General features: G+C 42.5%; 1 protein-coding gene and 1 pseudogene across 1 annotated transcript in view; both read right to left on the bottom strand.

Moving 5' to 3' along the window:
• Positions 1-23,481, bottom strand: part of KAT2B (lysine acetyltransferase 2B) — a 116,197-nt gene that overhangs the window by 60,826 nt on the left and 31,890 nt on the right. The window contains exon 3 of the mRNA XM_024115172.3: positions 10,981-11,107. Coding sequence (XP_023970940.1) covers positions 10,981-11,107 — 127 coding nt within the window. The remainder of the gene's footprint in view (positions 1-10,980; positions 11,108-23,481) is intronic.
• On the bottom strand, positions 15,676-15,992 carry LOC112061975 (small nuclear ribonucleoprotein E-like; annotated as a pseudogene).

The following is a 23,481-nucleotide window of genomic DNA, read 5'->3' as shown; positions in this document are numbered from 1 at the left end:
CTCAGACTCTCCAAGCATAGGCCCCTTCCACCAACACTCCTTTTCAGTCTCTGAGCATCTAGCACTCAGCTTGTCCCTCTCACCAAATCCACATCACCAGCTAACGTCTCCTCCAACCCGAATCATCCATCCCCACACCCTACCTCACCACCTCGCCATCCGAACAACCAGTGCATCACCATCCTGGCAAACTTGACTCCAGGATTAAAATCCTCAAGGCCATCCTCAAAACAGCAACTCCCTCTTGCCAAGGAGCCCGGCACTCACTCCTTCACTGTCCTTCATCCCCCAACCAGTGCCACCACCAGACGCAGCTGAGCTTTCCCACCCCTACCTTTGTGATCACTGGGATCTCAAGCCCACGGCACAAAACAACCCCCAGACTGCTCCGCTGCCATGGGAGTCTCCCTAAAGCCCCACTGTCCTCATCAACCCCATCTCCACCAAATCCAGAGACGTCTCCTGACTCTAGGGGGCTGCTGAGCAGAATTAGATAGACCCCACAGTCAACACCACGTCATGCCAACACCCAGATACACTTCACTCTAACTGTAAAGCGAAACTACTTACTGAACTCGTATTTAACTAAAAAGAGCCACTTATCATTGGAAAAAAAAAAAAAAACCTCTTAATGTTTTCCAAAGAAACCTTTTTGATGCAAATAAGCTCCCTTCGATGAACCAAAAGCATATTTTCTTGAAGAGATATGCCTCTATTATCTACAAGCCTGGAGGCATATATTAAAAAAATAAAAATCTGTAAACTACAAAATGTACAAATCTATAGCAGTTAATCGGCCACAGAACTCATAACACTGAGTCAATGCTATTTAAAGCTTTGATACATGTTCCCTAATGTATCTGCCCAATAAATTTTGCATCCATGTCCATCATATCAGCAGTGTGCTAGAATACCCCTTTCCCCACGCTTGCCAACAGTGAAGAATCATGCTCAGTCATTTAATCAGTCTTTTGAAAATTAATCAGGGTCCCCCACTGTTTTGATCTGCATTCTCTGGAACGCCCTTGGAGTTGTTTGTTTTTCATGTTACTGGCCATTTGTATTTGTTCTTTTGTGCATTACCTATTCATGCCCTCTGCCTGCTTTTTTAGGATGTGGGTCTTTTTCTAATTGCTTGAAAGAGCTTTCTGCCTATCCTCCTGGATTTCATTGGGGTTTCTGTTTGTTAGGTTGTGGTTTGGTTATATAGGAATTTTACATTTTTCAGAAAGTCAAACTCTATGTCTGGCATTTCTTTAAGGTCTTGCTTGCAAAGGTCTTTCCCATAGAACCAAAAGATGACAAAAATGTATTTTCTCCTAGCTCTTCAACAGGTTTGTTCTTAACATTTAAAACATTCCTCCACTGAAACATCAATATCATAAAAGACCAAAAAAAAAGAAAAAAGGCAGAGGAACTGTTCCATGTCAGAGAAGAGGCCGGCTGTGATGTTGTGATGTATATAAAGAAACATATATTTGGTCTTTGTCCCCTTTCCTAGCACAGGGCTCCTAAAACTCTTGGAATTTCATAAGTCATTCCAAAACTCTTGGAATTCCATAAGTAAAGGTGAAAGGAGTGTCTGTTGTTATTCCTATGTAACAAAACCTCCGTTAAAACCCCTAACTGAAGGGCATGTGAAGGTTCCAGTAGTTGAAGCCTGGAGGTGCTGGGAGGGCAGCTCGCTTGGACAAAGCAGAGGAGCTTCGGGCTCCTTCCACCCCACCCTGCTTTGTCATCTCTTCCATCTGGCTGTTCCTGACTTGTATCCTTTTTATAAAAAGCCAGAAATCTAGTAAGTAAACTGTGAGCCACTCTAGAAAATTCTCCAACTCGAGGAGGGGGCCGTAGGAACCTCTGATATACAGCCGATCAGTCAGAAGCACGGGTTAGGACCTGAACTTGAGATCAGCATCTGAGCCCTTACCCTCAGATAAGGGGTCTGTGGGGTCTGTGCTAACTACAGGCAGATAGTATCAGAATCCAGTTAAGTCGCAGGACACCCAGTCAGTGTCTGCTGGAGAGCTGGAGAACCGCTCGGTGTGGAAAAACCTGCACATCTGGTGTCAGAGCCTTCCGGAAGTGCTGGGTGTGAGAAGACTCACTGCTTTCCGTTCACATGACAACTAAATACATATGTAATTCTAGACTGGGTGCTTAACGGAGAGGAAAATACGCTCTAAAAGACATTTTGGGGTCAACTATAAAACTGGAATACAAGCAGTAGATTAAGTCTTACATTAATGTTAATATTTACTGAAGTTGGTAACTAAACTGAAGTTATGTAAAAGAATATCTGGGAATTCCCTGGCGGTCCTGTGGTTGGGACTCGGCGCTTTCACTGCCGTGGTCCAGGTTTGATCCCTGGCTGGGGAACTAAGATCTAGCGTGCAGTGCGGTGTGGCCAAAAAAATTAAAAATTAAAAAAAAAAAAAAAAAAAGAATATCCTTAAATTTAGAAAATACATATGTATTTAGGAGAAAAAAACCATGATGTAAATGCAACTTATTCTCATACGGTCCAGGAAAAAAGTATAATACATACAAATACACACACACACAGACTCGTATATATGATATCAGTCTGTGTGTGTATGTGTGTGTGTGTGCACACGCATGCACACGCAAACACACATATGAGAGCAAATGACAAAGCAAATAGGGCAAAATGTTACCAGTAGATAAATCTGGGCAAAAGATACATGGGATGCGCCTTGTTACTATTCTCATGACTTTTCTGTAAGTTTGAAATTATTTCCAAATAAATAGTTTTTTAAAAAAATCATTCTTGGGCTTCCCTGGTGGCGCAGTGGTTGAGAGTCCGCCTGCCGATGCAGGGGACGCGGGTTCGTGCCCCGGTCCAGGAAGATTCCACATGCCGCAGAGCAGCTGGGCCCGTGAGCCACGGCCGCTGAGCCTGCGCGTCCAGAGCCTGTGCTCCGCAATGGGAGAGGCCACGACAGTGAGAGGCCCGCGTACCGCAAAAAAAAAAAAAAAAAAATCATTCTTCCATCTAGAATTTGATAATCAAATGTAAAAAAGCACCCTACTTTCATTTCAAATTGTCTTCCAAGAGCCTGGTACAAAGCATCCATATAATTACCCAAGAATGGCCAACCCTTGACTTGTGGGAAAAGCTCCCTTCTGCCCAGAGCTGTTGCCCACAGTGTCCAGGGCATGGGGGCACAGGGGGATGCAGGGGAAGGGGGTGCGTCAAGGATTGGGAGGCTCCACCACCTTGCATCTCCCAGCAGGGTGGACCCTACCACCCTGCAGGGCTGAGTCGGACTTGCAAACACCCAGGGTGCCAGAGCGACCTGCCAAAACCTGCTGCCAGGAATCACAATGCAGCTGTGGCCTTGCTGGGAACAGGAAATGCACTGTCACTGCAGGCTGCGACCTTCACTCACTCAGCTCTGGCCCCGTAGATATGTCCTGCACTTCTCCTGCGGACAGCCTGCCAGTCCCCACAAGCCCTGCGGCGGGAACAGGCGGCTGCTGGGCAGGCTGCTACCACAGCTCCGCTCCTCTGGACCAGAAAGAAAGCAAACAGCGCAGCATCTGTAGGATCTGTGAGCTGTTCACATATAGTTTTTGTTCATGGGAATTTGAAGTCAAGGCTAGAAGAGGTCAAATGAAGTATTTCAATGAAAGCTTCTGAATTGACTATGTGCAAAAGGCTTATAATTTAACAGTAGTTTCCTAAAATGGAAAAGAATCTGAAAAAGAATAGATAGATAAACTGAGTCACTTTGCTGTACACCTGAAACTAACTCAACATTGTAAATCATCTATACTTCAATAAAAAATAAATTTTTAAAAAGGAATTTTTTTTAATTAAATAAATAAAAGTGGTTTCACCTTTAGTCATCTCAGATCTGGAATGAAGAAAAAGGGTAGTTTAAGAGTAAGAACCTTAAGAGAGTTCAGTCCAACAGAAATATGATGTGAGCCACATATATACTTTTAAATACTCTAGTAACCACTTTATTTTTTCTTATAATAGATGGTCAAGAAACACTTATTTTATTTTTTTTAATTTCTTTTGGCCACTCCACGCCGCTTATGGGATCTTTGTTCCCCGACTAGGGATTGAACCTGGGCCCCCGGCAATGGACGCACGGAGTCCTAACCACTGGACCACCAGGGAAGTCCCTAGTAACCACTTTAAAAAAGGTAAAAAGAAATAGGTGAAATTCGTTTTAATATATTTTACCTAACCTAATATATACTAAATTATTTCAACATGTACTCAATATTAAAAATATTTTACATTGTTTTCTCATACTAAGTCTTCAAAATTGGTGTGCATTTTCCAAGGGCAGCACATTTCAACTTGAGCAGCCACAGGTGGCTACTATGTTGCACAGGACAGGTACCGATCATAAACCATGAAACCTCCTCCGCAAACAAATGCAACCATGCGTCTCTTTAGCATTACTAAATGTAACGGATATCTACTAATGAAGAAACAATCCAATTACGCCCAAGGAACTAAATGTATTAGGAACTAGAGAAAAAGTCAGTCCTTCATCTCAGTCCAGTATAGAAAACCAATAAGGGTATAGAGAACTATAGTTATACAAGCAGGAACACTGCAGTGCAGCTCCAGGAAGTCCTTTATTGTCTGTAACAAGGGCTGGGGTAGTCAGCCCTTGGAGGTGAGTAGGGTTCCCCCAGCAGAGAAAGAAGGAGAGGCATGGCGGGTGCTGTGCACCTCCACATCCAAGGCAGAGGTGGGAGAAAGTGTGAAGACCCTTCAGAGAAGGTGGAGCAGCCCGGGGACCAAAATGCAACCCAGGAGGAGGAAAGGCCTGACCCACCTCGCACGCTCAGCTGAAGTGGGCCTTCATCCTGAGAATGAGAGGCCGCCCAGTGGGCTGAAGCAGGAGAATGTGACCACATTAGGTCGCTAGTGCTTTCTTGGGAAGCCAGGTGTGCAAGCATGGAGATGGGGCCTCCAGGTGCTGCTGCAGATGCGACCACAGAAGGCAGAGAAGCAGCCTGAATCCAGGCAGAGCTGGTGGGAGGTGCACTCAGACAACATCCACAGGACTTCGTGACCCAAGGAGCACAGGGAAAAGTAATAACCTACATCAGGTGTGCACGAAAAATGCTACCAGGTTTATCCCCTAACTGCGGCTGTACCAGACTCACAGCTCCTGACAACTCTGAAGCCCATGTAGAAAAAACAGAGGACCCCCAGCCAAGAGGAATATGCAGACCTGACCCAGGCGGCTGTGTCCATGTTCTGGCCAGGCCCCATACTTCTGTCACTTGGCATCTGCCCGGGACATGTGTAAATGGGGACTAGGTGTGACTAAGTGGTGAAGGGGTTTGCAACTGCGGCAAAGCCAGAGAAGAGGTGTTGGATCAATAGTCCATGAGAAAAATACTGGTAAGATACAACATACTGTTCAAGAAATAAGCTCTGGTGTAATTGTTAATGCTGGTCTTTACTTTCCTTGGAAAGTTTCTACCGTAAATAAGCAGGTAAGCAGAGGTAACCATAGGAATATATACCAATTTCCACTTCTATGATGTTTAAATATATGTGTGTGTATCAGAAAAAAACTGATGACATTAAAAAACAATCAGAAACCGGGACTTCCCTGGTGGCGCAGTGGTTAAGAATCTGCCTGCCAATGCAGGGGACACCGGTTTGATCCCTGGTCCAGGAAGATCCCACATGCCGCAGAGCAAATAAGCCCATGCGCCACAACTACTGAGCCTGCACTCTAGAGCCCGTGAGCCACAACTACTGAGCCCACGTGCTGCAACTACTGAAACCCATGCGCCTAGAGCCCGTGCTCCGCAACAAGAGGAGCCACTGCAAAGTGAAGCCCGCGTACCGCAACGAAGAGTAGCCACTGCTCGCCGCAACTAGAGAAAGCCCGCACGCAGCAATGAAGACCCAATGCAGCCAAAAATTTTTAAAAAATTAAATTAAAAACAAAAGGAAAAAAAAAATCAGAAACCTTCCTAAAACTGCAAAAAATGATCAATAGTCAAATTTAATAATCAGTATGTTCAGGCACAGTCCAGAACAATGGACTCCAAAATGACAACAAAAATTCCAATTGTGTTTTGATCACAATGGTGTTCCTACTGTCCTGGTCATAAAAGGAGGTTGCTATTTAAACAAGCAGTCCCAAAATAAGAAATTTTGATTAATACTAAAGTAAGGAGACATGTTTGGGCCAACTGAAGTACTTTGTTAGTATCCTTCGCCAAATTTTTATAAACTGAATGTACTTATACCAATCCCAAATATCAAATAATTTCAGAGAATGGAGTAGAATGTTCTAGGCCAGCACTATCCAATAGAAATATAATGCAAGCCACACATGTAATTTTTAGTTTTCCAGTAGCAACACTGAAAAAAGAAACAGGTGAAATTAATTTGAATAATACATTTTATTAACCCAAAATATCCAAAATATTATCATTTCAACATGTAATCAAAATTAATGAGATATCTCACTTTTTTTTTCATACTAAGCTTTCAAAATCTGGCCTGTGTTTCACACCTACAGCTCATCTCAATCTAGAGCAGCTACAATTCAAGGGGTCATTAGCCAAATGTAGCAAGTGGCTATAGTACTAGACAGCGTAGGTCCAGACTAACAATTGCATTCTGTGGATGAAGACAGTGAACAGCAAAGCGGTTAGGGGACTGGTAAACTGCCAAGCCAGGCGTAGAATTGTTAGTTTCTAACTCCTGACCGAATGTTCTTTCTATTTAATCAGCCCATCAGCCCTGCAGTAGCCCTGCGTTTGACACCCAGGAGACACAGAAGAGTATCAAATTAAGGCAGGCCAAGGACGCCTGGGATGAAAGTCACTGTCAGGAGACTGCGTGAAACCAGAGCTCACTGTCAAAAGACCGTGTATGGCTGAGCCAAAGGACACCCAACAGCAAATTAACAGAACAGACACCATCTCAATCGATACGCCTGAGTGTTTTGTTTTGACAAGTCCAAGAACACTACATATATTGTAGGATCTAAATTCATCATACTCAGAATAGTAACTGTGAAAATAGCACAGGGCACACAAATCGAAATGTTTTTGAGAATTCAAGCTTGCATGACACTGGACAGAATTCCCTAGGCCCCGACCTCGACTTTGTTGGTAATATTTAAGAAGTCACGCTCAGGCATAAGAAAAGATGCCTGGCAAAAAAAAAAAAAAAAAAGTGGGGAGGGAAATTGTCAAATGTAAATCATTGTTAAAGCTGGCTGATGGATACAAGGCAGTTTATTAAATGATTCTAATGATTCTTCCTACCTTGATACATATGTGGAAGTTTCCACAATAAAAAGTTTTTAAAGGGAATTCCCTGGCAATCCAGTGGTTAGGACTCCAGGCTCCCACTGTTGAGGGCCCGGGTTGAATCTCTGGTCAGGGAACTAAGATCCCGCAAGCCTTGCGGCCCGGCCAAAAAAAAAAAAAAAAAAAAAAAAGGGGGGTGGGGAGGAGGCATAATCCTCCTTCTAGAAGAGGAAAAAGTTTTCTCGAGCCCCAGCACTAAGACCAATAAATAATCTATGGCATTCGGGCAATAATTCCAAGAGCACTTGAAAATATGCAGACATCCCAATTCGAAGAAAGCAAACTGAATAGAGAGGAGAAACGAACCAAGAGGGGGAAAATCTTTTTAAAACGCCTACAACCCCAATACCCTGAGAAAATCACTGTCAGCAATGCAACACATATCCTTCCAGATCATCTCCTGTTCGTATGTATTAAAATATCATCTAACCTAAAGAAATGAGATTATCCTCATGGTGCTGTTCTCAAGTCAGCAGCCCTGCATTTGGGAATGACCACCTTCTGGGTAGTTCTCACAGAGTGAAACTCAGGGCTGAGCGAGTGACAGATACCACGCTAATCAGCCCCTCCTCTGAGGATTTAAATCCTGAACCAATACTCCCAGGGACAGAGGTTAATGGACCTGAATCATACAGGGTCCCGGACAGAAGGCCCATGAATTCCTGCAGCTGGGATCCCAGGACCTGACTGATACTGGGTTTCCCTCTGTTTCTGGCTTGTGGAAGCGACCAGTACTCTTCTTATGAACACGGTTTTCTCATTCAAACTGGACAGAGTTCCCATCTGTTGTTTGAAGTAAAGAACCCTAATAAGAGCAATAACAACACATTAATCTTCCAGGCATCGTGTTAAAATTCTGATAGGCATTCGTTCACTTAATCCTCACGGCACTCCCATGAGGTAAACATTATTATTAACTCCATTTCAGAACTGAAAAACTGGAGGGCCAGGCTGATTACATAATATGCCGCAATTCACAGCTACTGGCTGTTGAGCAAGGATTTGAACTTGCGCTGGTGGATCTTGTCATTTAGTCCTCCAATTAAGCTGCTTTCTGACCTGCTTTTTTCATTAATAATACATTCAGAATATCTTTCCATGCTGCAAAACACATCTTTTGTTAATAGCCATATTGAATTTCATAATATATATTTTCATAATTCAACCAAGGATCTCCTCCATTGGGATATTTAGATTGTTTCTAGTTTTTTTAACATCATGAATATGGCTATAATAGCTGTCCTTTTAATCTGAAGGCACATCTTAATTTATATTTAGGTTAACTTTCTGGCATGGATTTGTCAGGTCAAAGGATATGTACCCTTTTTTTTCCATTCTCGATTATGTACTGTCAAATAAGGGTACTTGTTTTCAAAGCTTGTTAAGAAATACAAAAGGGAACAAAGTTGGCTTTTCTTTGAGAAAGGCTGTTTCTGCCTTTGGGCATTCCTGTGTGTTGACCTGCTCAGAAAGGAGACAATCTGTTCAGCTAACAAAGAAAAAGGACTCTGTTTTTAAATGTTAATTGGTGTAGGATAATAGGATTTCCCAATCAATACCAAATACAGTTCAAGTCCAGTGTTTAAGGAGTTCTCTACTGCATCATATTTCCTGAGGCAATTCTAAAGGGCATCACTCAGGAATCGATAGTGGAAAAGGTGAGTTAAAAGCAAAGATATTCCTGTGAGTTTTGGCATCTGTCCTTTGCGCTGGCTGCTTCAAAAATCAGAACTTACATTATTTGAGACACCAGTTAAATTAACACATAGATGTGATTATCAATGCTTTTATTTCTCTTGTGAGATTGATGTTCTCTATTTCCTTTTCTCAGAAGGTCACTCCCATGCAGTAACTTCCTGAGGGGATCACACTAGTATCTACGTTTTTGCTCTATAGGGACTGAAATCCTCTCCAGCTGAGTACAAAGTAACAGTTCAGACTAGACCTAACTCCAGGCTAAGGAAGGCTGATACTCCACCATCTGATATCAGCAGGAAGCTTTAGAGAAAGATGATGGCTAAAAGGAGCCACCCATACCATATGACACTGCAATCCCACTCCTGGGCATATATCCGGAGAAAAACATGATCCAAAAGGATGCACGCACCCCAGTGTTCACAGCAGCACTACTCACAATAGCCAAGACATGGAAACAACCTGAATGTCCACTGACAGATGAATAGATAAAGAAGATGTGGCACATGTATACAATGGAATATTACTCAGCCATAAAAAAAGAATGAAATAATGCATTTTTAAGGAGCATGGATGGACCTAGACATTGTCATACTGAATGAAGTAAATCAGACAAATATCATATGATATCGCTTATAGGCAGAATCTTTAAAAAATGATACAAATGAACTTATTTACAAAACCGAAACAGACTCACGAATCTGGAAAAGAATATTATATGTATCAACTGAATCACTTTGCTGTACACCTGAAACTAACATGACATTGTTAATCAACTATACTCCAATATAAAATAAAAAGTATAAATAAATAGAGACTTCCCTGGTGGTCCAGCAGTTGAGAATCCACCTTCTAATGCAGGGGACGCAGGTTCAATTCCTGGTCGGGGAGCTAAGATCCCACATGCCACAGGGCAACTAAGCCAGAGCACTGCAACTACAGAGCCCAGGCACTCTGGAGCCCGTGCACCACACCTAGAGAGAAGCCCTCGTGCCACAATGAAAGATCCTGCGTGCCACAACTAAGACCCGACACAGCCGAAAATAAATAAATAGAGTTTAAATTAAAAAATAAATAAACAAATGGAGCCACCCCCTTATAAAGGGTCAGATGGAAAAGGCCAAAGTACATTAGTGAGAATGTTTGGCGCTGCGTCCCTGCAACACTGGACAGTAAACTGGACACAGAGACGTTCTTTGGGAGACCAGACAGCTGAAGGCAGAAAAGTAAATAAAATAAGTACAAGAGTCCCAGATCCCTTGGGAACTGGAATTTTAATATCTTGGGAAAACGAATTACTCAGTAACTCCTACCCACTCAAACAAAATACAATTTAAAAAGAAAACCTGTATTCTAAAACTAGGATCAGAACACGGAACATATTAGCACAGGCCTGTTGACTGATTCTGCCAGAGTCTATCTGGCCAGGCTGACAATGATTATCTTGCAGGGACAGATAAGAAAGTTGAAAGGGAAAACACAAGTAAATATTTACCAAGCACAACCCCAAGGAAGAAAAGAGCTAGCAGACACAGGAAACTAAAGAATATGAAGATAAAATGAAGCATTCCCAGAAAGTTCAGGGAATCAGAAAATAATAAGAAAAATGAGAATCAGAATCAGGACATGTTACGTGTTAATCTAAGTAGCTTGGTTGCCACGTTTCATCTTATTTGGCAATCCCCTTCTCCCTCACTCCCCCGCCAACTCCGTCCCAGTCAACCAGCTCTTAGGGAAAACCAGGAAGAGACAGATGAGGAATCCATGCAAACAGTGCAGGATTTGTCTCCCACGTGAAGCCTCCCCAGCAGATTCATGAAGCTAAAGAGTCTCTTTTGTTGCCTCATATGGAGGTGAGGTGTGCAAGTCTGGTTAACCCACGAATTCAGTAAGTTAGAACTTGCAGGCAACAATAACATCGTTGGTCTCCTTGAAGATTTAGGAACTCACCGAGGGCATGGCTACAACTCCGGCAGGATTCTGTCAGACTGACAATTATTTGCTGCAGGTCGGCTCTGGGGGGAGTGGGAGAAGGGTTGGGGTTTTTCCAGCCATTACATTTACAAGATTCCTCAGCCTAAAAAAAAAAGAATAGAGAAACAACATTATGTAACAGGCAGCAATGGACTGAATGTATTACACGCGAATAATACAAATACACTCTAGTCACGTGACAGCTACCCTCCCCACTCCAGACTTAATAATATTCTCTATATTCGCAAGAAACGAATACAGAAAGAAAGCAAAGAAGGTGTGTGACTTGGGCCTTTGGGTTTTTTGTTGTGTTTTTGGTTTGGGTTTCTTTTCTGCTGGCTGGAATCCGAGTACTGCCTCAGAAAAAGGACCGTCCCATACACTTCGGTAACACCGCCCCAAGCGAGCCTCCATGGGGGGTCAATTCCAAGGGAGTCCATCCATGAAGCTTCCCAAAGGGATGAGCCAGACTCCTGAGGTCCCTGCAGCACATCTGGGGCTCCAGCTGCAACTCTGCCCCGCGGAACTGAAGAAGTCAGCAATCTTGGGGACATGAGGAGGGACACAGCAGTTGAAGCCAAACGTGCAGGGTCCTCCAAGTCCTTTGGGGGGGTCCCAGCTGTAGAAGTGGACAGGGCTCGCCACGTCGTCTGGGATTTCTACCTCTGTGTATTTCCCAGGCCTCCTGTACTAGAATACTATTATTTTAGCAATGCTTGATAGAAATCTTCCTTAACTTCTTCCACTTACTTCACACTTCCCCACCTTCTTAGAGAGCAGCGAATATGATTGAGCATTTCAGTGATGACTTGGGTTGTGAAGCAGAGGACAAGGATGGAAAGATATCGATTATTCCCAATTACTCTACCAAGCTACCATGCTGGGTATTCAGGAGTCGTAAGTTGTGGAAGGCAATGTGGAAGGCTTGCACTGAATGACTCAAGCCTCTTAGAATTCTGCCCACTTCTGGTGTATCCTTCACCACTCCATCCCTCTCTTATTTACTGCTTCAAATCTGCTGTGGCTGGGAAACCAAAAAATTAATTGTTAGAACAACATGAGACACAGACAGATTCATTCTGGGCCTTCTATGTGCTCTGTCCAGTACGGGAGTCACAAGCCACGTGTGGCTATTGCGCACTTGAAATGTGGCTTGTGCACGTTGAAATGCATTGTAGGTGTAAAATACACAGAGTTAGAAGACAGGAGTGAGGGAAAAAAAGTCTCAGTAATTTTCATATTCATTACATGTTGAAATGTCAATATTTTAGATACATGGAGTTAAACAAGACATATTAAAATTCATTTGACCTGTTTCTTTTTACTTTTCTTAATGTGGCCACCAGAACGTTTAAAATTACACATGTGGTTCACATTACACTTCCACTGGACAGCACTGGCCTTGAAACAAATCGCAGTAGATTTCTGTGCTTGGGCTTCGTGTTAGATCTTTTGTTCCCTCAGACGTCTCTCCTCCCTGCTTTGGATCCTGCCCCCCACCCCACCCTCCATCCCCTCGTGTACCAGATGGCTGAAGTTAACAGGAGTCTGATTTGTAGAAAATTCCAGAATGGCTGCTGCCTTGACCTCACACAGAAAACTCTCCAAGAGAGGAACAGTTTCTGAAGTATAGGCGTGTATAGGAGAGTAAGAAAAGAAAGAATAAATAATTGGCAAGGCAGGAAGGGTCAAGGTGGAAGAAGAAAAATCTGCTTTGGATGGTAAGTCCTCTCCAGGGGGCCCCGTGAACCTGGCAAGCCCAATACGACGGCACCTCACATTTCATCACAGCGCAGATGGGGAAGGATGGGCCCGAGGAAGGGCCTTACACCAGTTACCCCAACAGAGCAGCTCCCCGCAAGTAGCCCCCGTCACCCTCCTCTGTTTGGCCAGGCACCAGGCAGGACCTAGGCAGGAGCCACCGTTAACCCCATTGCTCTGCTACTAAGCTGAGCTGGGCCATGAAATTCTCTGCCGTGAGCCATCCGCCTCCTTAGAGACTTGGAAAGGTCTCCGAGGCCATGTTCTTGAGGGGGATACTCATGAGAACCTGCTCCCCGGAAAGCAGCCCGACAGTCTCCGGAGGGCTGGGGGAGACCCCCACCGTGGACCCCTCCTCTTCTGATCGTGGGAGAGCCACTTGAAGGGACTCCCACAGCCCCCAGCTTCTCTTGAGCGCTTGGTCTGATCCCTCTGACCTTTCCAAAATGGCCTTTGGTTGGAAAAAGAAAAGTGATGACAAATCAAGTTAATTAAGGAGAGCAGGACAAACCTAAGAAGAGAAAACAGTGATAGCCAGAAACCCTGAGTTCGGAGAACGACATTCTAAGCTAGACAAAGACTACTATGCATACCGAGTCACTCACTACCACAGTATGTGCTGAGGGCCTACTATGGGCCGGGTACTTTTGCTGGGTATGGAAGGGAACGAAGAAAGATCCTGCCTGTCCTCATGGAGCTGACACTGGGGTGCTGCAGGAGAGGGCAAACAGGCAACACCAATAAGCACATCATACAGTATGTCAGAGAGTGACGGTGATGGGAAAGAAAGATGGAGCGATGGATACAGGGGGGTTTGGGGAACAGTGAGATCGAATGTGCAATTTTAACCAGGCCTTTTAGAGAAGGTGGCATTCAACCAAAGCCTTGACCATTAGGGACCTGGCGTGAAGAGCATCCCAGGCAGAGGAAACAGCCAGCGCAAAGGCGAGCATGCCTGGTCTGCTCAACACAAAGGCCAGCACGGCCAGAGCACAGCAAGTAAAGGAAAGAGCTGCAGACAGCGAGGTAAGGTGGACATGGCGGGGAATCCTATAAGGCCTCCCGGGCGATGATAAAGACTTTAGCCTGTTTACTTGATCTCTTCCCTTCCTCTCAAACAGGATCCTCCAGGCTTGAAGCAGGGACAGGAACGGAGCGTAAAGACATGAGGCAGGGTGTCTCCAAACTCATTTCTTTCTCTTTCACTTTTTCCTTTAGTCATTAGGGTCAACCATCCCCACTTGCTTTTTTCTTTTTCTTTAATGGCAATCACTAAGGCAAAAAAAAAAAAGTCCATCCATTTTCCTGTCCCTAAATTACATGAGGAAATCATCCTATTTCCTTCTTCTGTTAACTTCCAGTCCAGGACCAATGATGCATTCTATCACACGGAGAAACACCATAATTCCTAATACAATCCAGAACTTAATAAATCCGTGCTATCTGGATAGAAAGGAACGCCAACACCTTCACCGAGGCCCACCGAGGGAACACAGGATTGTCATAAATGTGCCGAGTTGCCTAGTCAAGGGTTTCCTAACTTAGTAAGGCCGAGGATTTATGTTAGGGTTTGCGGTCAATTGGATAAGGACTAAAGTTCAGAATGCTGAGGAATCATGTGACTTGGGAGTGTGTCCTCAATTTGCCTCAGCAACCCCTTTAGCTTTTGACAAACATGATGGATTTTGCATCTTGGCAGGTTAGCAACCACAGCCTAAGTCTCCTTCTTTGGCAGGCTGGCTCGGGGCAGGAAGTAAAACTGGCAGGAACTGTGTATAGAACAGAATTAAACCCACCAGAGCCAGCATCTGTGACTCCAGATTCTCAGAGAGACGGTGACCTAGTTAAGCATGAAGTTCCTCATTACAGGAAGCTGAGAAGCCAGCGTGCTCTGAATCAATCCCATACACTCCACATCTACGAGAAGAGCCATTAGACTGGACAAAACAGGCTGGACAAAAAGGTCTGAGTCCACAGGTAAGAAACCCCTCAGTATGTGCTTGGGTCTGATGGGACCTCCCCACTGCTTTTCACACAGTGTTCGGACTGGATTAGCTCAGAGGACACTGCTAATGTGGTAGGTTCTCTCTGCATTTGCAGGGTGGTGGGAAGAATGCACAGGGAGGAGAAGGAAAAGAGTAGATAAGGGACTTCCCTGGTGGCACAGCGGTTAAGAATCCACCTGCCAGTGCAGGAGACGTGGCTTCGATCCCCAGTCCGAGAAGATCCCACAGGCCGCGGAGCAACTAAGCCCATGCACCACAGCTGCTGAGCCTGTGCTCTAGAGCCCGCAAGCCACAACTACTGAGCCCACGAGCCACAACTACTGAGCCCGCGAGCCGCAACTACTGAAGCCCATGCACCTAGAGCCTGTGCTCCACAACAAGAGAAGCCACTGAAATGAGAAGCCCGCACACCACAACTAGAGAAAGCCCGCGTGCAGCAACAGAGACCCAACGCAGACATAAATAAATAAATAAATAAATAAATAAAATAAAGAATAGATAAAACACAAGCCTTTCCTGCTTTCTTTCCTGCGCCATCTATCCATTCTTCAAACCATGAGCGCCCACTGAATGACACTCACAGGCCTGGATACTGAGACACAAGAAATCTCTGCGGAGCATGGGCTCTAGGCACACGGGCTTCAGCAGTTGTGGCACATGGGCTCAGTAGTTGTGGCTCATGGGCTTAGTTGCTCCACGGCATGTGGGATCTTCCCGGACCAGGGCTCGAACCCGTGTCCCCTGCATTGGCAGGCGGATCCTTTTTTTTTTTTAGAAGGAAACAATGTAAATATTTTAATAAAAACAATTCCACAGCATTTATTGTCATCTGATAATAACATAAAGGTGAGCAAAACAATATGAATAAATGCTTTAGTACTATACTTCTAACAAAGGACACCTAAAAAAACTGTATTGCCTTCTCAACAACTTCTCACTTCATTGATCATTTCTAGTTGGAGACACTTTGGAGCAGAGTAATGTTAGCATGATCCGACCCAGTTGTTTTCTTGACTTTGTTTTAGAATGAATCTCTTCTGCATCATCTAATACGAGGTTCATATACTCATCAGTACCAATGATACAACCCTCTATCCACATATTCACTTGCTCATAAAGCCACACCTGAATCAGAGATCCATTTTGCAAGTATCAGAAGATGAGATTGATGGGCTGCACCATCACCTTCTGCACCTTCTAGCCCTGGCCCCGGAACACCATGGTGGAAGCTCACAAAGACCACACTATTCCGCACACTACCTCAAAAAAAAATGGCAGGCAGATTCTTAACCACTGCACCACCAAGGAAGTCCGCCCTTGCTTTTTTTATGTCATAATATTTACCTTAAAAATTCAACCTGGGCTTCCCTGGTGGCGCAGTGGTTGAGAATGAACCATTGGCCTAAAATAGATAAGACTTTGGGATTGAATCAGATAGGTAATGCATACCTATTCCTCCTGAAGCTCTGCTTAGCAACTAGATTCCTGGAAATTTTCCCAGATAACCTGGGAGAATGAGACTGGATGTTCCTGCAGCAAAGCCCTAGGACTAGGATGTTCTTTCATGATATATTGCTTCCTCAGATTCTGGAGGAGCTGAGAGAGCAGGGATGGAGAAAAGGGGCAGAGGAAAAGGGAGCCGGGAAGGTTGAGCAATCCTCCATCCCAAGAGGCTGGCAGGAGACTGGAGAAGGGGTCCTTTCTGAGCCCTCCTGCAAAGACTTGTCCCCTTCCTCCACAGCCCTTCAGCACCCTGCCCTCGACCAACCCACAGCAACGATAGGGGAAGGAAGGGAGGCAAACTCACAGTCAGCAAAATGTTCCATCTTAGGTTGAAGCTGGTAGAAAGGCTGCAGGTACACAGTATCAAAGCCGTGGTCAGAAGGGTGGGCCTCACAGTGATATAAATGTGGTTTCAAATCTGAGCTCCAACATTTACTAACTGTATGAACCTGGGGTAAACCCCTTAACCTCCCTAAGCTTCCCAAGCTATAAAATGAGTATAAAATACCTATCTCACAAGACTGGTGGGGGCATTAAGTAATGAATGTGGGTAGGCGATAGAGTGAACACAAGTGGTTATAAAGATGATGGTAATATGCTAGGAGTGCCCTGTTAGGTGAAGGATGAGCTCGAACAAGAGCTCTATAAGTCATGATGAACTACAACAGTTAATACTTTACAGCAAGGACCTGAAAAGCATGCAGCCAACGAAAGTAGCTTCAGGATACTGGCCCCAATCACTAGAGAATCACAGCTCTTACTGAACAAAAGATTGGACAGCTTACAAATGAAAAGTTATGCCCCTCACACATATGATCCAGCAACCCCACTCCTGGGCATTACCCAGACAACTCTTAATTTGAAAAGATATATGCACCCCTATGTTCACAGCAGCACTATTCACAATAGCCAAGACAAGGAAGCAACCTAAATATCCATCAATAGATGAAAGGATAAAGAAAATGTGGTACACACACACACACACACACACACACACACACATAAAAAATGGAATATTACTCAGCCATAAAAAGGAATGAAATAATGCCATTTGCATCAACATGAATGGACCTAGAGACTATCATACTAAGTGAAGTCAGACAGAGAAAGACAACTATCATATGATATCACTTATATGTGGAATCTAAAAAAAAATGATACAAATGAACTTATTTACAAAACAGAAAAAGAGTCACAGATGTTGAAAACAAACATGGTTACCAAGGGGGAAGGGGGGCAGGGATAAACTGGGAGATTGGGATTGACACATACACACTACTATATGTAAAATAGATAACTAATAAGGACCTACTGTATAGCACAGGGAACTGTACTCAATACTCTGTAATTACCTATATGAGTAAAGAAAATTTAAAAAGACTGGACATATGTATATGTATAACTGATTCACTTTACTGTACAGCAGAAACTAACACAACATTGTAAATCAACTCTACTCCAATAAAAATTTTTTTAAAAAAAGTGATGCTCCTCGCAGAATCAATCAGCTCCATTCCCACCACACGTGAGAACAATGGGAAGTCACTCAAAAGGCTCATGGAGTGACCTTGGTGGACATTTTTATAAGAGTGGATGTGAAGAGAAAGAAGTGGCAAGGTTACATATACACAATCACTCAGTAAGAACACAATATATCAAAACCTATGGGATATGGTTAAGGCAACACAAAAAGGAAAACAAAGACCCTTAAATGCATTTACGGGAAAAAACAGAAAGATTAAAAATAAATGAACTAATCATTCAACTCAATAATCTAGAAAAAAAGTAACAAACTCAAGGAAAATTTTTTAAAACTCAAGGAAAATAGACAAAAGAAATTAATGCAAAAAATATTTAAGGAACTCAATAATGAACAAAAGCATATACCTACCCTGTATAATAAATGGTTGGTTTTTGAAAAGACCATTAAATTAAACAAACTCTTGGCAAGTCTAATCAAGGGGGAAAGAAAAAATTGAGAAAGGACATAAAACTACAGATTTATTTTATAGCTTAAACAAGTACTCTGTAGAACTTTATACCAATAAATTTGAAAAACTAGATGAAACAGGTGACTTCCTGACTTCCCTCAGAAAATATAAATTATCAAATCTGATTTAATAAGTAGTAAAGTTTCTAACAATCCTAGAAGAAGTGAAAAGGGTGTCAAAAATCTACTCCTAAAAAAGGACCCAGGTCCAGATAGTTTTATAGGAACATTCTAGTTAATTCTCAAGGGTCATCCAACATAAATATTATGTGAACCACAGTCAAAATTTTAAATTTTCTAGTAGCCAGATTTCAAAAAGTAAAAGTAGGTAAGATTAATTTAAATAATATTTATTTCATATAACATCTAAAATGTTACCATTTTAACATGGAATTGGTATAAAAATATTATAAATAAGATATTTTACATAGTTTTTTATGCTAAGTCTTCAAAACCCAAGGGATATCTGACATGGCACATCTCAACTCAAACAAGCCATGTTTCAGGTACTCAATTGTCATTTGTGGCTAGTGGCTACCATATTGGACAGCAGGAAACCAGGTCATTGGTATTGCAAACTGTGCTAAAGCATTAGAAAAAGATTAAAAAACACATATCATTCTATGAATTCAGTATAACCCTAACAGTAAAACAAAGTACAGAGAGCAAAAAAACATAGAAAAAGTAACAGCCCAACCGCACAAAAACAAAAATGAAATACTTGTAAATCAAATTCAACAATACAAGGGCTTCCCTGGTGGCACAGTGGTTGAGAATCTGCCTGTCAATGCAGGGGACACACGTTCGAACCCTGGTTTGGGAAGATCCCATATGCTGCGGAGCAACTAGGCCCATGAGCCACAACTACTGAGCTTGCGCGTCTGGAGCCTGTGCTCCACAACAGGAGAGGCCACGACAGTGAGAGGCCCATGCACCGCGATGAAGAGTGGCCCCCACTCCCCGCAACTAGAGAAAGCCCTCGCACAGAAACGAAGACCCAACACAGCCAAACATAAATAAATAAATAAATAAATAAATTTTAAAAAGAAAAAAATTCAACAATACAGGGGGACTTCCCTGGTGGTCCAGTGGGTAAGACTCCGCACTCCCAAAGCAGGGGGCCCGGGTTCAATCCCTGGTTGGGGAACTAGATCCTACATGCCACAACTAAGAAGCCCTCATGCCGTAACTAAGAAGTCCGCGTGCTGCAACAAAGATCCTGTGTGCCACAACTAAGACCTGGCGCAGCCAAAATAAATAAATAAATAAATATTTTTTTTTAATTTGACACTATACAATCCAACATCATGCATCTTGACTAATACCTAGTAACTAAACTTTATTACAGGAATGCAAAGATAGATCATTTGAAACAAATTAATTGATACATTAACAAATTAAAGGAAGAGAAAATAATTACGATTGATGTCCAAAAAAGCTTTTCAAAGCATTCAACATTAATTTCTAATTTTTAAAAAAATAGCAAATTTGGTATAGAAGAAAATTATATTAACTTGAAAGCAAACATTATACTAAATAGACATAAAATCATTCCTACTGGGACTTCCCTGGTGGTCCAGTGGTTAAGACTCCGCGCTTCCAATGCAGGGGGCACAGGTTCTATCCCTGGTCAATGAATTAAGATCCCACATGCCATGCAGCACAGCCAAAAAAACAAATCATTCCTATTAAAGTCACCAAAACAAGAAAGTCCTGAATATGCCCAGAGTTCAACACTGTACTAGTAGTACACAAAAACTATGAATATTGGTAGGCAATTCTTAAAGATTATCAAAACTAATAAAGAAATTAATAAACTGGCTGGATATAAGAGCAACATAAAACTCAGAAGCTTTTCCATCACCAATAGCCACTCAGAAAATGTAATAGGAAAAAAAAGATCCTAATAGCAAGAGCCATCGAATACTTAGGGACAAAACTTCAAGATGAATAAAACCTATATTCAAAAAACTACAACTGTCTACTAAAGATGAATAAATGAAGAAATACGCATTGTTCTTGATAGGAAGACTTAACAGTGTAAAGATATCAATTCTCCTTAATCTATAAATTTTGTAAATCAGGATCAGCTGAGAGAGTATACACTTACAACCCATAATCCAAGTATTAAGATCCAGAGCATATATAGATCATCTACAAAACAATTTGAAAAGGCAGTCTGATAGAAACAAAATGGCAAATCCAAGTGATTCCAAGAAAAATAAATGCTAATAACAAACAAACCTGTACAAAGTGGTCAAAGTAACTATTAATGGGGAAATAAAAAATTAAAAGCCCTGTGATGAAATTTTTAAAAAGCAAAAACAAGAAAAATAAATAAATAAAAGATAAAAACCCTGTGATATATTTCCTCACACTAATTAGTTTGCCAAAAAATAAAAATAAAAGGTTGACATATTGGGGGGGAAACATGCACCTCATACACATGTGTGGAAGGAAACACTGGTGCTGCCTTTTGGAAGTCAAATTGGAATGTTCCTGCCCTTTGGCCCAACAGCACAATTAGGAAGGGCACCTACAGAAATATTCACATGTGTTCAATGATATTTGTATACTGTTTATTAAAGCAAAATATATATATGTCATCTTATATATATCATATATATGTCATCTAAAATTTGACCAAGAGAAGAATTTATTAAATTATGTAGCTTGTTACTACTGACTGTTGTACCACCTTTATCAAAAATAAGGCTAGGGACTTCCCTGGAGGTCCAGTGGTTAAGACTCTGCGCTTCCAATGCAGGGGCCACATTCGGAAGCGGCAGGTTCGAACCCTGGTCAGGGAACTAAGATCCCACATGCCGCATAGTGTGGCCAAATTAAAAAAAAAAAAAAAAAAAACAAATAAGGCTAACTCAAGACATGGAAGCAACCTAAGTGTCCATCAACAGATTAATGGATAAAGATGTGAGATACATATATATATTTATATATATATATATATAAAGTAACACTCCATTGTGTATGCATATATATTACATACACAATGGAATATCACTCAGGCATAAGAAAGAATGAAATAATGCCATTTGCAGCAACATGGATGGACCTAGAGATTATCATATTAAGTGAAGTAACTCAGACAAAGACAAATATCATATGATATCACTTATATGTGCAATCTAAATAATGATACAAATGAACTTATTTACAAAACAGAAATAGACTCACAGATATAGAAAACAAACAAAGTTACCAGAGGGGATAGTGGGGAACATGGGATAAATTACGAGTTTGGGATTAACAGATACACACTACTATACATAAAACAGATAAACAACAAGGACCTACTGTATAGCACAGGGAACTATATTCAATATCTTGTAATAACCTATAAGGGAAAAGAATCTGAAAAAGAATATAGGGACTTCCCTGGGGGTGCAGTGGTTAAGAATCCTCCTGCCTCCTCCTTCCTGGTCCAGGAAGATCCCACATGCTGTGCAGCAACTAAGCCCGTGATCCACAACTACTGAGCCCATGAGCCACCACTACTGGAGCCCGCTCCTAGAGCCCGTGGTCTAAAATGAGAAGCCACCGCAATGAGAAGCCCGCATACCACAACGAAGACCCAACGCAGCCAAAAATAAATAAGTTTATTTTAAAAAGTATATATGTATGTATGTACAATATAAACTGACTCAATTTGCTGTATACCTGAAACTAACACAACATTGTAAATTAACTATACTTCAATATTTTAAAAAATGGTTTAAAAAAAAAGAAGGCTAACTGTTTGTGCTGATGTGGAACCTCTCTAGGTCCCGGTAAATGGCAGAAAAGGCAAACCACAGAACAATATATACCATAATCTGATGTATATTTTTAAAAAACAAATGAAAAAGCAATTTAAATGTATACGAATGTGGGGAATTCCATGGTGGTCCAGTGGTTAGGACTCTGCACTTCCACTGCCAAGGGGCTAGGTTCGATCACTGGCGGGGAAACAAAGATCCCGCAAGGCAGGCGACGCAGCCAAAAAAATGTGTGTGCGTATATATATGTGTGTGTGTGTGTATATATATATATATGAATGTGGGTGGGTATACAGAGGACCTAGACAGATACATACTTATGGACGGGGCAAAAGCTGGGAAGGGGAAGGGACATTCCCACTGTACTCTATATTCTTCTCTGTGGTATTCATATTCATGGGTTGCTTGCTAATTTTCTTTAACACTGATTCTTCTGAAGGGAAAACATAATTCCGAAGAGATTCCAACAACAATAACAGAGGCTCAGTATACATCAGTTGTGTGAGGTAGAGTGGAAACCACCTTCTTATCACAGACCACATTTAAGAATTCAAGGATCCAAAACTTCTCTCTGTGGGGCTGCTTATAAACCAACCCCTCCCTCACTGAGGTTCAAGCCAAAAACTAACAAGCTTGCAACTCTTGGAGAAGACAATACAGATTTTTAGAGATATTAGTCTTAACTTCATGATTGCAAAAGACTCAGAGCAATCAGCCCAGAAAGAAAAGTCTGTGCCTCTTCTTGTCTTAACAGGACAGAATAATGCCACGTTCATGGAGGGGCTACTAAATGGGTGGGTCACAAATCTCACGGCAGGGAGATTCCTCCCAATAGCCTACTCAATAAAAAATGTTACATCCCAAATATTAACCACATTTATTTAAGCCACTTGTGATAGAAGTGCTTAATAAACTGTACAACAATGAACCCTGATGCTTAAAAATGTAACTGAATAAAGGACTTTTCTTTCAAAGCTGGCTAACTCGGCTTCCTCCACTGGGTCTTGGGGACCCAGTAGCTTTTACACAGTAGGTTTTTATTTCTTAAGCTAAGAGGAGGGTAAAGGGAGGGCGAGAAGAGAGGAGAGAGGGCGAAAGTACAGGGCAAAACACTGAGAAGCATAAAAGCTTTGTCAGCGTGTTGGCCAGCACATGGCAGTCAGCCACAAGCCGCTATGCAGCTCTCAGAGAAAGTCCAAGTTGAGAAGCGCTGTAACTATAAGATATGCACTGAAGGGCTTCCCTGGTGGCGCAGTGGTTGAGAGTCCGCCTGCCGATGCAGGGGACACGGGTTCGTGCCCCGGTCCGGGAGGATCCCACATGCCGCGGAGCGGCTGGGCCCGTGAGCCATGGCCGCTGAGCCTGCGCATTCGGAGCCTGTGCTCCGCAACGGGAGAGGCCACAACAGTGAGAGGCCCGCGTACCACAAAAAAAAAAAAAA

Source organism: Physeter macrocephalus, chromosome 1, assembly GCF_002837175.3.
Source record: "Physeter macrocephalus isolate SW-GA chromosome 1, ASM283717v5, whole genome shotgun sequence".
NCBI classification, from domain to species: domain Eukaryota; kingdom Metazoa; phylum Chordata; class Mammalia; order Artiodactyla; family Physeteridae; genus Physeter; species Physeter macrocephalus.
The sequence above is the reverse complement of the archived record's forward strand: the minus strand, read 5'-3'. Positions and strand labels throughout refer to the sequence as shown.